Source organism: Pangasianodon hypophthalmus, chromosome 17, assembly GCF_027358585.1.
Source record: "Pangasianodon hypophthalmus isolate fPanHyp1 chromosome 17, fPanHyp1.pri, whole genome shotgun sequence".
Lineage (NCBI taxonomy): Eukaryota > Metazoa > Chordata > Actinopteri > Siluriformes > Pangasiidae > Pangasianodon > Pangasianodon hypophthalmus.
This window is the reverse complement of record NC_069726.1, coordinates 1,657,398-1,675,484: the sequence shown is the minus strand read 5'-3', so window position 1 is coordinate 1,675,484 and position 18,087 is coordinate 1,657,398. Positions and strand designations below refer to the sequence as shown.

At 40.6% G+C, this 18,087-nt stretch overlaps 3 protein-coding genes across 38 annotated transcripts in view; all 3 read left to right on the top strand.

Annotated features, from left to right (window-relative positions):
• Positions 1 to 18,087, top strand: part of LOC113524163 (protocadherin alpha-C2-like) — a 230,910-nt gene that overhangs the window by 166,514 nt on the left and 46,309 nt on the right. For 2 of the 36 annotated variants that reach the window (XM_053241325.1, XM_053241304.1), the window contains exon 1: positions 689 to 4,688. The exons of 29 other annotated variants lie outside the window; for them this stretch is intronic. In XM_053241325.1, the coding sequence (XP_053097300.1) occupies positions 2,250 to 4,688 (2,439 nt within the window). In that variant the 5' untranslated portion in view covers positions 689 to 2,249. 5 more of the 36 variants (XM_053241324.1, XM_053241303.1, XM_053241346.1 and 2 more) reach the window with 3 other exon arrangements.
• LOC113524154 (protocadherin gamma-A10) overlaps positions 1 to 18,087 on the top strand; it is a 101,031-nt gene that overhangs the window by 41,152 nt on the left and 41,792 nt on the right. The gene's annotated exons all lie outside the window — the stretch shown is intronic.
• LOC128320906 (protocadherin gamma-A8-like) lies at positions 5,506 to 8,275 on the top strand. The gene has a single exon (XM_053241352.1). It carries the CDS (start codon positions 5,604 to 5,606, stop codon positions 8,076 to 8,078), a length of 2,475 nt encoding a protein of 824 aa, XP_053097327.1. The 5' UTR covers positions 5,506 to 5,603; the 3' UTR covers positions 8,079 to 8,275.

The window sequence follows — 18,087 nt, the reverse complement described above, 5'->3', positions numbered from 1 at the left end:
TCAGCAGATGTCGGCTATCTGGTCACTAAAGTGGTGGCTGTTGATGTGGACTCTGGACAGAACGCCTGGCTCTCCTACAAACTCCACAAAGCCACAGACAGGGCGCTGTTTGAAGTGGGAGCGCAGAATGGAGAGATACGAACTGTGCGCCAGGTCACTGACAAAGATGCTGTGAAACAAAAGCTCACTGTACTTGTGGAGGATAACGGACAGCCATCTCGCTCCGCTGTAGTTAACATCAATGTAGCTGTAGCGGACACTTTCCCTGAAGTGCTCTCAGAATTCACTGACTTTACGCACAACAAACAATATAATGATGACCTCACCTTTTATTTAGTTTTAGCATTAGCTGCTGTTTCTTTCCTTTTCATCACAACTGTAGTGGTTATAATATCAGTAAAGATCTACAGGTGGAGACAATCGCGCATCTTCTATCAGTCCAATCTCCCAGTTATTCCCTATTATCCACCCGGTTACGCAGACACAGGAGTTACTGGAACTCTGCCACACATGTATAATTATGATGCTTGTATGACAACTGACTCGAGGAAGAGTGACTGTAAATATTCTACACTTGGAGGACAAAGTGTTTTAGTGATGGACCCGAGTTTTGCACAGACCATGCAGCGAGCGATGAAGGATAATAACCTTCTAAATTACCCTGATGCTCCAGAGTTGGTAAGGGATTGTTTACAGCTATGACATCATATCTAATTTTTAAATGCCCAGAAATAGAGACATCTGTCGCCATGATATAGATTAATTTTAGTCTATGTTTTTTTGCCTACTCTCTTGGTCGAATTTCTATTTAAAAACTGTGTGCAGCACTGTATAAATGTGCAATTATTTAGTGAGAAAGTCAGTTTCTTCAGCACATTATGGATTAGGTTGATGTGTTACAAAATACTAACCCAAATTTTCAAATATAGTATACGTTTTTTTAAACACCAGACAATTATGCATGTCAGCCATTTATCATAAACCAAAAAAGACCTAGGCCAACTTTTTTTTCATTATAATTGGACACTATTCATGTGTCAACGTTTGTTCTCCTTTAAAAAAGCTACAATATGGATGCGTTCCTGTATTACATTCTGAACTCCGTTGTCATGTGTAGCGTGGCATGGTCAGTGATATTAATTATTCAAATTAAATTAAGCAATTATTGCTAAATCATTTGTCTGGTTCAATTCTGACATATGTTTAGTGGAAAAGTGGAAGGGTTTACATAACTTTAATAGGATGAAACTATGAAAATGTTAGAGATGTTTAGAAATGTTATCAGGATTATTTTACATGGTCAAGAAGCATTAAAGTATGAACAGTTTTTAGTCAGTGTACTTAGGCAGTATTTTTGTACCTCTGTTTCTTCCATTTCCAAATGCTGATTTACTTTGTTTGTATGTCACACCTATACACTATCTTGTCATCCCCTTCTTCAGCTCTAAGAAAGGTCAATATTTTCTGTTTTCGGTCTTGCACTAGCTGTTTGCCTGATTTGCACTATGAGACTGGCTGCTCACAGCAAATCTTTTGAGAGTTTCAGCCTTTTGCCATAAATAGGAATAAAGCACAAGCGTTGATCTTTTCAAGAGTAACAATACACCTTAATTAACCACATATAATTAAACTAGAGCATATCAACCGGGATGAAAACACTTAAGTTTGAAATTAAATGCAGCGTTTTAGATTTGGACTAAGACTCAGTTAGACTGGTATTAATGCCATTGTGTAATGTCTGGTCAATAGGAAACACCATCAAATGAACAGAAGCCTGTGTTTGTAGATAATCTGCGAGAAAAAAGAACATTTTCAGCTGTAAACTAAGAAACCAGTCAAGATTCAATCGATTTTATCCTTTTCTTCTTATAGCATTGTTTGGTACTAACATTTACTACACAGTGCGTTCCAACTCTTTTTCTTTTTAGGTGCTTGTATACAGTTCCGCAGATATGACGTGATGATTAAAAGGCATTGTTTACAGACAAATTATACTTTTAATAAATTGGTGTCCTGAGGTGCATCGCTGTATCGTGGTAGTGGATGTGTAGTTCCCAGTTTTTTACTCAGAGGGCCGCTGTATACTAAGGGTACTTTAAATCCGTCTGTTTCCGCCCCAGACTCGCCCACAGCATCCTGAATAATCAAAGAAAGAAATGCATTCGCCTCACATTTTCTGCATCGTCGCAGTCTTGGTGGATTATATTCGAAGAATATTTTAAGAACAGTTAATTTATGACTTACACTAGATGAATGCTGATTATAACGATTCTAGCACCGAGGTCTTCTGTACAGACGCTGCGGTGATGTGGCACACGGTATTGTTGTTCATCCTCCTTTCTTCTCCCTCCGTGCTCGGGCAGGTCAGCTACTCCATACCGGAGGAAATGGCGAAAGGCTCGATCGTTGGAAATATTGCTCAGGATTTGGGATTAGATTTAAAAAGACTGAAATCTGGAAAGGCGCGTGTATTTTCCGGGGATAACACCGAATACATCGAGCTGAATAAAGAAAGAGGTATGCTTCTTATAAAAGAAAAAATAGATCGCGAGTCCCTCTGCGCTAAAATAACACTATGCGCTTTACATCTCCAAATGATACTTGAGGGCCCGATGGAAATGTACACAGTTACTCTAGAAATAACGGACATTAATGATAATGCTCCACTTTTCCAAACGGAGGAGATTCGTTTTGAAATAAGCGAGTCGACGGTGACAGGAGCGAGATTCATGTTAGAGAGAGCAATGGATACGGACGTTGGTAATAATGACCTTCAGAGCTACTCACTTAAACCGACAGATCATTTTGTGTTAGAATTGGAAAATCATGCAGATGGAGGTAAAAATGTACAAATGATTTTACAAAAACCACTCGATAGAGAAAAGCAGGAAACGTTTACTTTATTGTTAACAGCCGTAGATGGAGGTGAACCGGTTCTATCTGGTACTGTACAGATACACGTTACTGTATTGGATTCTAATGATAATGCTCCTGTTTTTACGCAAAAAGTATATAAAGCCTCGATAATCGAAAATTCACCGAAAGGCACTAAACTGACAACTGTGAGCGCATCTGATGCTGATGAAGGAACAAACGGACAGGTGACTTATTACATTTCAAACACAGATAAGAGTGTGAAAGATGTATTTACTATAAATCAAAACAATGGCGAAATAACGTTGAACGGGCAGACTGACTATGAAAAAACAAGTCATTTTCAACTTGATGTTCAAGCGAAGGATCAAGGAGGACTCTCTGATTCCTGTAAAATAATGATTGATGTGTTGGATATAAATGATAATAAACCGGCTATCACAATTCTCTCTATGTCTAGTTCTATATCAGAGGAGTCTCCTTCTGGCACAGTTATAGCAATGATCAAAGTAAATGATCCGGATTCAGGTGCAAATGGACAAGTTGAATGCACTGTTAATGAAAATATTCCATTTACTATCACATCTCCGTCCAATAATTTCTTTAGCCTGCTCACAGATCAGGAATTGGATAGAGAGAGAGAAGCTGAGTATAACATCACTGTGACTTGCTCTGATGAGGGAGTTCCCTCACTCTCCAGCAGCACTTCTCTCCGTTTACACATATCAGATGTAAATGACAACGCGCCTGTTTTTGACAGAAATAATTACGAGGCCTATGTGGTGGAGAACAACACACCAGGTCTCTCTATATTCACAGTGAAGGCCAGTGACGCAGACTCCAACCAGAATGCTCGACTTTCTTATATTTTAGAAGAGAGCACTGTCAATGGAGTTCCTGTATCATCATATGTGTCAGTCAGTGCTGATAGTGGAGTCATTAATGCCGTGCGCTCTTTCGACTACGAGCAGTTAAAGGACTTCCATTTCCACGTAAGAGCGCAGGACGGAGGCTCTCCTCCACTCAGTAGTAACGTGACAGTAAAAATTACCATCCAAGATCAGAATGACAACGCTCCTCAGGTTCTCTACCCAGTACAGACTGGTGGCTCTGTGCTGGCTGAGATTGTGCCTCGTTCAGCAGATGTCGGCTATCTGGTCACTAAAGTGGTGGCTGTTGATGTGGACTCTGGACAGAATGCCTGGCTCTCCTACAAACTCCACAAAGCCACAGACAGGGCGCTGTTCGAAGTGGGAGCGCAGAATGGAGAGATACGAACTGTGCGCCAGGTCACTGACAAAGATGCTGTGAAACAAAAGCTCACTGTACTTGTGGAGGATAACGGACAGCCATCTCGCTCCGCTGTAGTTAACATCAATGTAGCTGTAGCGGACACTTTCCCTGAAGTGCTCTCAGAATTCACTGACTTTACGCACAACAAACAATATAATGATGACCTCACCTTTTATTTAGTTTTAGCATTAGCTGCTGTTTCTTTCCTTTTCATCACAACTGTAGTGGTTATAATATCAGTAAAGATCTACAGGTGGAGACAATCGCGCATCTTCTATCAGTCCAATCTCCCAGTTATTCCCTACTATCCACCCGGTTACGCAGACACAGGAGTTACTGGAACTCTGCCGCACATGTATAATTATGATGCTTGTATGACGACTGACTCGAGGAAGAGTGACTGTAAATATTCTACACTTGGAGGACAAAGTGTTTTAGTGATGGATCCGAGTTTTACAGAAACTATTCAGCGCGTAATGAAGGAAAATAATCTTCTAGAAGATTCCGCTTCTCCTGAAATGGTAAGGGATTGTTATTCTACAGTCTCACCTCGACACTATTCATTTTCTACAGTGTATAGATACAACATACGTCCAGACATGCTTTAAATATGAATACCCTGTGTGATAACATTGGTCTTATTTATTTGCTTGTTTAATCCCGTGTATGATTTAAATTACTTTATTGCTACATGTCAAATTACAGTATCTTGTATACTGTAGTGTAGTCGTTCTCATAGCCACATGTTCTGGACAGATGATTTCACATGGCGTTTGTTTATCATGCTGTAGGGAGGCATACGTTAGGTTATGGGTTGTACTCCCTATGTTATTTGCTTGTTTGTTTCTTCGTTTGTTTTAACTCTAGGGTAATTCTTGTACTTTGTGATTCGAATTGCTACTTTAATGGTCTTTTTTTTCTCTCTCTCTCTCTGACAGACATTTACCAGAAATGTAAATTTTGGTTTGCTATTTTATTTATTTGGTATTTTTTATTTTATTTATTTATTTATTTATTGGCAAACGCGAGTTTGATAAAATTAGGGAAAAGGTTAAAACAGCTGATAGGGAAAAAGTAGAGATATTTTTAAGTTTCAGTCTAATGCAGCACTAATCATGATTCCATCAGCATATTGATTAATACGCATCTAAACATACAATTGCAATTTACAATTTAATTTTTTAAACCTTTGATTAAATCCATCTGCAATACTTGTTTTTGACTCAAAGGGCCGCTGTGTATCAAGCAAGCTTGGATTTTGCGCGTTTATGCCTCACACCCACCCACAGTAACTCCTAGACGAGAGAGAAAGAAAGGATTTTATTTCGCATAATATTTCCGTGTGCGGTGTTAACGAAATCTTTTCTTCGTATTTTCTAAGACGTGTAAACGGCCTTACGCTGGAATTACGCTGGTAGCGAGCATATTAAATCTGGATGGCATTGTTCTTTCTGAGAACCTCCGGCGTCGCGGAGAAAATGGCAGTGATGTGGCACACCGTATTGTTGTTCATCCTCCTTTCTTCTCGCTCCGTGATCGGGCAGGTCAGCTACTCCATACCGGAGGAAATGGTCAAAGGTTCGATGGTTGGAAATATTGCTCAGGATTTGGGATTGGAGGTAAAAAGGCTATATTCTGGGAAAGCACGCGTTCATACAGTGGACAGCAGGGAATACATCGCGCTGAATAATGAGAGGGGAATGCTCCTTATAAAAGAAAAAATAGATCGAGAGTCTCTTTGCGCAACAAAGACTCCGTGTGCTCTACATATTCAAATGATTCTTGAAAACCCGATGGAACTGTATACAATAACTGTCGAAATAACAGACATTAATGATAATCCGCCATTTTTTCAAACGGAAGAAATCAGGATTGAAATAAGTGAATCGGCTGCACCGGGAGCGAGATTCATGTTAGAGAGAGCAATGGATGCGGACGTCGGTACAAACGGCCTTCAGAGCTACTCACTTAAACCGACAGATCATTTTGTTTTAGAAGTGGAAACGCACGGAGACGGAGGTAAAAATGTACAAATGGTTTTACAAAAACCACTCGATAGAGAAAAGCAAGAAAGGCTTACATTATTATTAACAGCCATGGATGGAGGTGAACCGGTTCTGTCTGGTACTGTACAGATACACGTTACTGTTCTAGATGTTAATGATAACGCTCCTGTTTTTACGCACAAAATATATAAAGCCTCAATAATGGAAAACTCACCAACGGGTTCAACATTGACAACCGTGAGCGCATCTGATGCTGATGAAGGAACAAACGGACAGGTGACTTATTACATTTCAAGCACAGATAAGAGTGTGAAAGATGTATTTAAAATAAATGAAGATGATGGCGAAATAATACTAACAGGACAAATTGACTATGAAACTAAAAGCCATTATCAACTTGACATTCAAGTCAGGGACCAAGGTGGTCTTTCGGACTCATGTAAGATAATTGTTGATGTCATGGATATAAACGACAATAAACCAACTCTTACTATTCTATCCATGGCCAGTTACATATCAGAAAATTCTCTTATAGGAAATATTGTTGCAATGATTAACGTAAATGACCAGGACTCGGAAGCAAATGGAAAAGTTCACTGTGAAATCAATGATAATATTCCATTTTGTATCACATCTCCGTCTAATACTGTTTTTGCCCTGCGCACAGATCAGGAATTGGATAGAGAGAGAGAAGCTGAGTATAACATCACTGTGACTTGCTCTGATGAGGGAGTTCCCTCACTCTCCAGCAGCACTTCTCTCCGTTTACACATATCAGATGTAAATGACAACGCGCCTGTTTTTGACAGAAATAATTACGAGGCCTATGTGGTGGAGAACAACACACCAGGTCTCTCTATATTCACAGTGAAGGCCAGTGACGCAGACTCCAACCAGAATGCTCGACTTTCTTATATTTTAGAAGAGAGCACTGTCAATGGAGTTCCTGTATCATCATATGTGTCAGTCAGTGCTGATAGTGGAGTCATTAATGCCGTGCGCTCTTTCGACTACGAGCAGTTAAAGTACTTCCATTTCCGCGTAAGAGCGCAGGACGGAGGCTCTCCTCCACTCAGTAGTAACGTGACAGTAAAAATTACCATCCAAGATCAGAATGACAACGCTCCTCAGGTTCTCTACCCAGTACAGACTGGTGGCTCTGTGCTGGCTGAGATTGTGCCTCGTTCAGCAGATGTCGGCTATCTGGTCACTAAAGTGGTGGCTGTTGATGTGGACTCTGGACAGAACGCCTGGCTCTCCTACAAACTCCACAAAGCCACAGACAGGGCGCTGTTTGAAGTGGGAGCGCAGAATGGAGAGATACGAACTGTGCGCCAGGTCACTGACAAAGATGCTGTGAAACAAAAGCTCACTGTACTTGTGGAGGATAACGGACAGCCATCTCGCTCCGCTGTAGTTAACATCAATGTAGCTGTAGCGGACACTTTCCCTGAAGTGCTCTCAGAATTCACTGACTTTACGCACAACAAACAATATAATGATGACCTCACCTTTTATTTAGTTTTAGCATTAGCTGCTGTTTCTTTCCTTTTCATCACAACTGTAGTGGTTATAATATCAGTAAAGATCTACAGGTGGAGACAATCGCGCATCTTCTATCAGTCCAATCTCCCAGTTATTCCCTATTATCCACCCGGTTACGCAGACACAGGAGTTACTGGAACTCTGCCGCACATGTATAATTATGATTCTTGTATGACGACTGACTCGAGGAAGAGTGACTGTAAATATTCTACACTTGGAGGACAAAGTGTTTTAGTGATGGACCCGAGTTTTACAGGAACTGTGCAGCGCGTAATGAAGGAAAATAATCTTCTAGAAGGCCCTGATTCTTCGGAGTTGGTAAGGGCTTGTTATTATAATAATAAAATAATGTCTTCCTAGGTCATCCAAACATACAAAGCGAACCAGATATCACGTATATATAATAGTAATCTTTGTAGCCTACTTTGTAGTTTTTGAAATGTACTAGGCCGAGAGTCTAATTACAAAAGCCGAGAGTGTTGTATTGCATACAGTGAATGTCAGGATTTATGTCTGTATGTCAGTTCTCCGCTTTAAAAGTTTATAAAACTTTTATTTGTGTGTGGTTTACTGAATATTTAACACTATTTCCATGTATGGAATGATCTGCCCTCTTTTTATATAACGCTTGACACGTTCAATCATTTATCATCATTTCAGACATACCTATACTGGTGTATATTAACGTTTGTGTCAACAGTACTGTAGCGTAGAAAATAAGTAATAATGACACTAACAATATGTATCTACATATGCTACACAACTAGACAAAATACAAGTAACTGATTCATCTTGCTAAAGACAGAAATACTTTGTTGTTTCTGTACAGAGACTGGACAAGCGTGAAGTGCATGTTATCACTTTTATTAATAGAATATTAAGCACGGGCTTTGGAATTCGTTACATATAGTCCAAGTCATTATTATTATTATTATTAATTTTTTTTTTACTTTTCTAAAACAGATATTAATTCACGAAAATGCAAATTATGGCGAAATCATATGTGTAGTTCTCAGTTTTTAACTCAGAGGGCCGCTGTTTACTCACGGTGCTCTAAATTAAATTGTACCCGCCTCACACTCGCCCATCTGCGTCCCGAATAATCAAAGAAAGAAAAGCATTCGCGTCTCGTTCTCGCCATCTCCGGAGTTTCAATGGATTATTTTCAACATATGTTTTAAGAACAATCAGTTTCAGTATTTGCTCTTAATTGCTAAGTATAAGGATTTATACACCTGAGAAGATTTAGGACGTCTTCTGTACAGACGCTGCGGTGATGTGGCACACGGTATTGTTGTTCATCCTCCTTTCTTCTCGCTCCGTGCTCGGGCAGGTCAGCTACTCCATACCGGAGGAAATGGCGAAAGGCTCGATCGTTGGAAATATTGCTCAGGATTTGGGATTAGATTTAAAAAGACTGAAATCTGGAAAAGCACGAATATTTTCTGGAGATAACACCGAATACATCGAGCTGAATAAAGAAAGAGGGATGCTTTATTTAAAGGAAAAAATAGATCGCGAGTCCCTCTGCGCTAAAATAACACATTGTGCTCTGCATCTCCAGATGATACTTGAGAATCCAATGGAAATGTACACAATCGCCGTCGAAATCACGGATATAAATGATAATATTCCAGTTTTTCCGAGGGAGGAAATTCGTTTTGAAATAAGTGAAGCGGCTGCACCGGGAGCGAGATTCGTGTTAGAGAGAGCAATGGATGCTGACGTCGGTACAAACGGCCTTCAGAGCTACTCACTTAAACCGACAGATCATTTTGTGTTAGATTTACAAAATCAGGCGGACGGTGTTAAAAGGGTTGAAATGATTTTGCAAAAACCACTCGATAGAGAAAAGCGGGAAACGTTTACTTTGTTATTAACAGCCATGGATGGAGGTGAACCGGTTCTGTCTGGTACTGTACAGATACACGTTACTGTGCTAGATGTTAATGATAACGCTCCTGTCTTTACACACAAAGTGTACAGGGCTTCATTAACAGAAAATGCAGCAAAAGGAACTAAATTAATTACCGTGAGCGCCTCTGACGCGGATGAAGGCTCTAACGGACGGGTAACATATTACATGTCAAAAACAGTGGATCGTTTGTCGGATTTGTTTATTGTAGATCAATATAGTGGTGAAGTCGTATTAAACGGGCAGGTTGACTTTGAAAAAGGAAATCATTATCAACTTGAAATTCAAGCCAAAGATAATGGAGGACTTTCAGATTCGTCTACAATAATTATTGACGTGTTGGACATAAACGATAATAAGCCATCTATAACTATTCTATCAATGTCCAGTACGATATCTGAAGAGTCTCCTTCTGGCACAGTTATAGCAATGATCAAAGTAAATGATCCGGATTCAGATGCAAACGGAAAAGTTCAGTGTATTATTACTGATAATATTCCCTTTACTATCACTTCCCCGTCCAATAATTTCTTTAGCCTGCTCACAGATCAGGAATTGGATAGAGAGAGAGAAGCTGAGTATAACATCACTGTGACTTGCTCTGATGAGGGAGTTCCCTCACTCTCCAGCAGCACTTCTCTCCGTTTACACATATCAGATGTAAATGACAACGCGCCTGTTTTTGACAGAAATAATTACGAGGCCTATGTGGTGGAGAACAACACACCAGGTCTCTCTATATTCACAGTGAAGGCCAGTGACGCAGACTCCAACCAGAATGCTCGGGTTTCTTATATTTTAGAAGAGAGCACTGTCAATGGAGTTCCTGTATCATCATATGTGTCAGTCAGTGCTGATAGTGGAGTCATTAATGCCGTGCGCTCTTTTGACTACGAGCAGTTAAAGGACTTCCATTTCCGCGTCAGAGCGCAGGACGGAGGCTCTCCTCCACTCAGTAGTAACGTGACAGTAAAAATTACCATCCAAGATCAGAATGACAACGCTCCTCAGGTTCTCTACCCAGTACAGACTGGTGGCTCTGTGCTGGCTGAGATTGTGCCTCGTTCAGCAGATGTCGGCTATCTGGTCACTAAAGTGGTGGCTGTTGATGTGGACTCTGGACAGAATGCCTGGCTCTCCTACAAACTCCACAAAGCCACAGACAGGGCGCTGTTTGAAGTGGGAGCGCAGAATGGAGAGATACGAACTGTGCGCCAGGTCACTGACAAAGATGCTGTGAAACAAAAGCTCACTGTACTTGTGGAGGATAACGGACAGCCATCTCGCTCCGCTGTAGTTAACATCAATGTAGCTGTAGCGGACACTTTCCCTGAAGTGCTCTCAGAATTCACTGACTTTACGCACAACAAACAATATAATGATGACCTCACCTTTTATTTAGTTTTAGCATTAGCTGCTGTTTCTTTCCTTTTCATCACAACTGTAGTAGTTATAATATCAGTAAAGATCTACAGGTGGAGACAATCGCGCATCTTCTATCAGTCCAATCTCCCAGTTATTCCCTACTATCCACCCGGTTACGCAGACACAGGAGTTACTGGAACTCTGCCGCACATGTATAATTATGATGCTTGTATGACGACTGACTCGAGGAAGAGTGACTGTAAATATTCTACACTTGGAGGACAAAGTGTTTTAGTGATGGATCCGAGTTTTACAGAAACTATTCAGCGCGCTATAAAAGAAAATGTTCTTCTACAAGATCCTGATTCTTCTGAAATGGTAAGGGTTTGCTTTAACACACTCTCGTCTCGAGATTATCCTTCACGCAAAGACTACACAAACAAAACATGTCATGATCAATTTTCCATTGTCATTTTTAGCTGTAATACTTTTTTGCCCACTGCCCTATCTGTGTGAAAGCGGTCTATTGTTTATACATAAACTCCATCGACGACAATATTGAGCGTTCTACATTACATTTGTTATACTGTAAACAAATGTTCAGTGGCTAGATATTTTCAGAGTCATTTGTTCTGGAGAGCGACGCTAACTTTCACATGCCATTACTTGTCACACTGAACTGATACCTAGCTGAGGTTTCGGCTTTCTATAAAATATTATATATTGTGTGGCAAAAAACTGTTCATGTAGTACTGAAACCTTTATTTATGTGTTTTCAACTCTTGGTTAAATGATTGTAGTAGATTTTGTGCAGATATTTTTTGTCATCTTTCTTCATCCCCGTTACTTCCGAAAAATACCCATCCTGTTTTATTTTTCACTGAAATCAAACTGAAATCAAGCTGAGAAGATATTCAGGAGATTCTTTTTTTAATGTTCCAGTCATGAGGTTAAAATAAATAAATAAAATAAAAATAAACCAAAAAAAAAAATACAAAAAAGAAACTATCGACCGGATACATTGCTGATCGTCATGACGTCAGAACCAAAATTATTTTTTTTTCTTATTAGAATTTGCATTTTTAAACTTATATTAAATCAAAGTGCAATTCTTGATTTTGACTCAAAGGGCCGCTGTTTATCAAGGAAGCTTTAATTTTGCGCGTTTATGTCCCATACCCACCCCTAGCAAACCTCAGACCAGAGACAGAAAGGCTTCGCTGTAGGACAGTATTTGCGCACACGGTGTTGAACATTTGTCTTTAAAAGACGTTTCCCGAAACAGAGCGTGGATTTTCAGTGGATGCGCACGGATATCAAAGATTTTAAAACTGAATGAGGATTTTATTTCTGCGATTATTCTGTACCGCCGGGAAAATGGCAGGCGCAGTGATGTGGCACACGGTATTGTTGTTCATCCTCCTTTCTTCTCGCTCTGGGCTCGCGCAGGTCAGCTACTCCATACCGGAGGAAATGGCGAAAGGCTCGATGGTTGGAAATATTGCTCAGGATTTGGGTTTGGATATAAAAAGACTGAAATCTGGGAAAGCGCGCATTTATACGGTAGACAGCACAGAATATATAGAGCTGAACAGAGACAGAGGCTCGCTTCTCATTAAAGAAAAAATAGATCGAGAGTCGCTTTGTGCAAAAAAGACTCCGTGTGCTTTACATCTACAGATGATTCTAGAGAGCCCAATGGAAAGGTATACAATAACTGTCGAAATCACAGACATTAATGATAATCCGCCAATTTTCCAAACGGAGGAAATAAGAATTGAAATAAGTGAATCGGCTGCACCGGGAGCGAGATTCATGTTAGAGAGAGCAATGGATGCTGACGTCGGTACAAACGGCCTTCAGAGCTACTCACTTAAACCGACAGATCACTTTGTGTTAGATTTACAAAATCAAGCAGACGATGATAAAAGCCTTGAAATGATTTTGCAAAAACCACTCGATAGAGAAAAACAGGAAACGTTTACTTTGTCATTAACAGCCATGGATGGAGGTGAACCGGTTCTATCTGGTACTGTACAGATACACGTTACTGTGCTAGATGCTAATGATAACGCTCCTGTCTTTACACACAAAGTGTACAGGGCTTCATTAACAGAAAATGCAGCAAAAGGAACTAAATTAATTAGAGTGAGCGCCTCTGACGCGGATGAAGGCTCTAACGGACGGGTAACATATTACATGTCAAAAACAGTGGATCGTTCATCAAATTTGTTTATTGTCGACGAATATAGTGGTGAAGTCGTATTAAACGGGCAGGTTGACTTTGAAAAATCGAGCAATTATCAACTCGAAATTCAAGCCAAGGATCAGGGAGGACTTTCTGACTCATGTAAGGTAATTATTGACGTGTTGGACATAAACGATAATACACCATCGATTAACATTCTTTCCATGTCTAATATTATATCTGAGGAGTCAAAGGCAGAGACTATTATTGCAATGATCAACGTAAATGATCCGGATTCAGGTGAAAATGGAAAAGTTCAGTGTATTATCACTGATAATATTCCATTTACTATCACATCTTCATCCAATAATTTCTTTAGCCTGCTCACAGATCAGGAATTGGATAGAGAGAGAGAAGCTGAGTATAACATCACTGTGACTTGCTCTGATGAGGGAGTTCCCTCACTCTCCAGCAGCACTTCTCTCCGTTTACACATATCAGATGTAAATGACAACGCGCCTGTTTTTGACAGAAATAATTACGAGGCCTATGTGGTGGAGAACAACACACCAGGTCTCTCTATATTCACAGTGAAGGCCAGTGACGCAGACTCCAACCAGAATGCTCGACTTTCTTATATTTTAGAAGAGGGCACTGTCAATGGAGTTCCTGTATCATCATATGTGTCAGTCAGTGCTGATAGTGGAGTCATTAATGCCGTGCGCTCTTTCGACTACGAGCAGTTAAAGGACTTCCATTTCCGCGTAAGAGCGCAGGACGGAGGCTCTCCTCCACTCAGTAGTAACGTGACAGTAAAAATTACCATCCAAGATCAGAATGACAACGCTCCTCAGGTTCTCTACCCAGTACAGACTGGTGGCTCTGTGCTGGCTGAGATTGTGCCTCGTTCAGCAGATGTCGGCTATCTGGTCACTAAAGTGGTGGCTGTTGATGTGGACTCTGGACAGAACGCCTGGCTCTCCTACAAACTCCACAAAGCCACAGACAGGGCGCTGTTTGAAGTGGGAGCGCAGAATGGAGAGATACGAACTGTGCGCCAGGTCACTGACAAAGATGCTGTGAAACAAAAGCTCACTGTACTTGTGGAGGATAACGGACAGCCATCTCGCTCCGCTGTAGTTAACATCAATGTAGCTGTAGCGGACACTTTCCCTGAAGTGCTCTCAGAATTCACTGACTTTACGCACAACAAACAATATAATGATGACCTCACCTTTTATTTAGTTTTAGCATTAGCTGCTGTTTCTTTCCTTTTCATCACAACTGTAGTGGTTATAATATCAGTAAAGATCTACAGGTGGAGACAATCGCGCATCTTCTATCAGTCCAATCTCCCAGTTATTCCCTACTATCCACCCGGTTACGCAGACACAGGAGTTACTGGAACTCTGCCACACATGTATAATTATGATGCTTGTATGACGACTGACTCGAGGAAGAGTGACTGTAAATATTCTACACTTGGAGGACAAAGTGTTTTAGTGATGGACCCGAGTTTTACAGGAACTGTGCAGCGCGTAATGAAGGAAAATAATCTTCTAGAAGGCCCTGATTCTCCGGAGTTGGTAAGGGCTTGTTATTATAATAATAAAATAATGTCTTCCTAGGTCATCCAAACATACAAAGCCAACCAGATATCACGTATATATAATAGTAATCTTTGTAGCCTACTTTGTAGTTTTTGAAATGTACTAGGCCGAGAGTCTAATTACAAAAGCCGAGAGTGTTGTATTGCATACAGTGAATGTCAGGATTTATGTCTGTATGTCAGTTCTCCCCTTTAAAAGTTTATAAAACTTTTATTTGTGTGTGGTTTACTGAATATTTAACACTATTTCCATGTAAGGAATGATCTGCCCTCTTTTTATATAACGCTTGACACGTTCAATCATTTATCATCATTTCAGACATACCTATACTGGTGTATATTAACGTTTGTGTCAACAGTACTGTAGCGTAGAAAATAAGTAATAATGACACTAACAATATGTATCTACATATGCTACACAACTAGACAAAATACAAGTAACTGATTCATCATGCTAAAGACAGAAATACTTTCTTGTTTCCGTACAGAGACTGGACAAGCGTGAAGTGCATGTTATCACTTTTATTAATAGAATATTAAGCACGGGCTTTGGAATTCGTTACATATAGTCCAAGTCTTTATTATTATTATTTTTTTTTTACTTTTCTAAAACAGATATTAATTCACGAAAATGCAAATTATGGCGAAATCATATGTGTAGTTCTCAGTTTTTAACTCAGAGGGCCGCTGTTTACTCACGGTGCTCTAAATTAAATTGTACCCGCCTCACACTCGCCCATCTGCGTCCCGAATAATCAAAGAAAGAAAAGCATTCGCGTCTCGTTCTCGCCATCTCCGGAGTTTCAATGGATTATTTTCGACATATGTTTTAAGAACAATCAGTTTCAGTATTTGCTCTTAATTGCTAAGTATAAGGATTTATACACCTGAGAAGATTTAGGACGTCTTCTGTACAGACGCTGCGGTGATGTGGCACACGGTATTGTTGTTCATCCTCCTTTCTTCTCGCTCCGTGCTCGGGCAGGTCAGCTACTCCATACCGGAGGAAATGGCGAAAGGCTCGATCGTTGGAAATATTGCTCAGGATTTGGGATTAGATTTAAAAAGACTGAAATCTGGAAAGGCGCGTGTATTTCCCGGGGATAACACCGAATACATCGAGCTGAATAAAGAAAGAGGTATGCTTCTTATAAAAGAAAAAATAGATCGCGAGTCTTTGTGCGCTAAAATAACACATTGTGCTCTGCATCTCCAGATGATACTTGAGAGTCCTATGGAAATGTACACAATCGCCGTCGAAATCACGGATATAAATGATAATATTCCAATTTTTCCGAGGGAGGAAATTCGTTTTGAAATAAGTGAAGCGGCTGCACCGGGAGCGAGATTCATGTTAGAGAGAGCAATGGATGCTGACGTCGGTACAAACGGACTTCAGAGCTACTCACTTAAACCGACAGATCATTTTGTGTTAGAATTACAAAATCAGGCGGACGGTGTTAAAAGGGTTGAAATGATTTTGCAAAAACCACTCGATAGAGAAAAGCAGGAAACGCTTACTTTGTTATTAACAGCCATGGATGGAGGTGAACCGGTTCTGTCTGGTACTGTACAGATACACGTTACTGTGCTAGATGCTAATGATAACGCTCCTGTCTTTACACACAAAGTGTACAGGGCTTCATTAACAGAAAATGCAGCAAAAGGAACTAAATTAATTACCGTCAGCGCCTCTGACGCGGATGAAGGCTCTAATGGACGGGTAACATATTACATGTCAAAAACAGTGGATCGTTTGTCGGATTTGTTTGTTGTAGATCAATATAGTGGTGAAGTCGTATTAAACGGGCAGGTTGACTTTGAAAAACGAAATCATTATCAACTTGAAATTCAAGCCAAAGACAATGGAGGACTTTCAGATTCGTCTACAATAATTATTGACGTGTTGGACATAAACGATAATAAGCCATCTATAACTATTCTATCAATGTCCAGTACGATATCTGAAGAGTCTCCTTCTGGCACAGTTATAGCAATGATCAAAGTAAATGATCCGGATTCAGATGCAAACGGAAAAGTTCAGTGTATTATTACTGATAATATTCCCTTTACTATCACTTCCCCGTCCAATAATTTCTTTAGCCTGCTCACAGATCAGGAATTGGATAGAGAGAGAGAAGCTGAGTATAACATCACTGTGACTTGCTCTGATGAGGGAGTTCCCTCACTCTCCAGCAGCACTTCTCTCCGTTTACACATATCAGATGTAAATAACAACGCGCCTGTTTTTGACAGAAATAATTACGAGGCCTATGTGGTGGAGAACAACACACCAGGTCTCTCTATATTCACAGTGAAGGCCAGTGACGCAGACTCCAACCAGAATGCTCGACTTTCTTATATTTTAGAAGAGGGCACTGTCAATGGAGTTCCTGTATCATCATATGTGTCAGTCAGTGCTGATAGTGGAGTCATTAATGCCGTGCGCTCTTTCGACTACGAGCAGTTAAAGTACTTCCATTTCCGCGTCAGAGCGCAGGACGGAGGCTCTCCTCCACTCAGTAGTAACGTGACAGTAAAAATTACCATCCAAGATCAGAATGACAACGCTCCTCAGGTTCTCTACCCAGTACAGACTGGTGGCTCTGTGCTGGCTGAGATTGTGCCTCGTTCAGCAGATGTCGGCTATCTGGTCACTAAAGTGGTGGCTGTTGATGTGGACTCTGGACAGAACGCCTGGCTCTCCTACAAACTCCACAAAGCCACAGACAGGGCGCTGTTTGAAGTGGGAGCGCAGAATGGAGAGATACGAACTGTGCGCCAGGTCACTGACAAAGATGCTGTGAAACAAAAGCTCACTGTACTTGTGGAGGATAACGGACAGCCATCTCGCTCCGCTGTAGTTAACATCAACGTAGCTGTAGCGGACACTTTCCCTGAAGTGCTCTCAGAATTCACAGACCTAGCGCGTGAAAACAAATACAATGATAGTCTGACTTTTTATTTAGTCTTAGCTCTTGCTGCGGTTTCGGTACTCTTCATTGTTTCAATAATTGCCATCATTTCAGTAAAAATCTACAGATGGAGGCAGAAACGACTCTTCTATAAATCTGCTGCAAATCTGCCTGTGATTCCTTATTACCCACCGAGCTATGCGGATGGCACTTTGCAGCATGTGTATAATTATGAGATGTGCGGAACCACTGACTCGAGGATGAGTGATGTAAAGTTTGTCAGGCCGTACAGCCAAAATACACTCGGGAGTCTCATGGGGACTGTGCAGAGAGAAAAGAGGGAACTGGATGACACTGACCTGCTCTCAGAGGTGAGA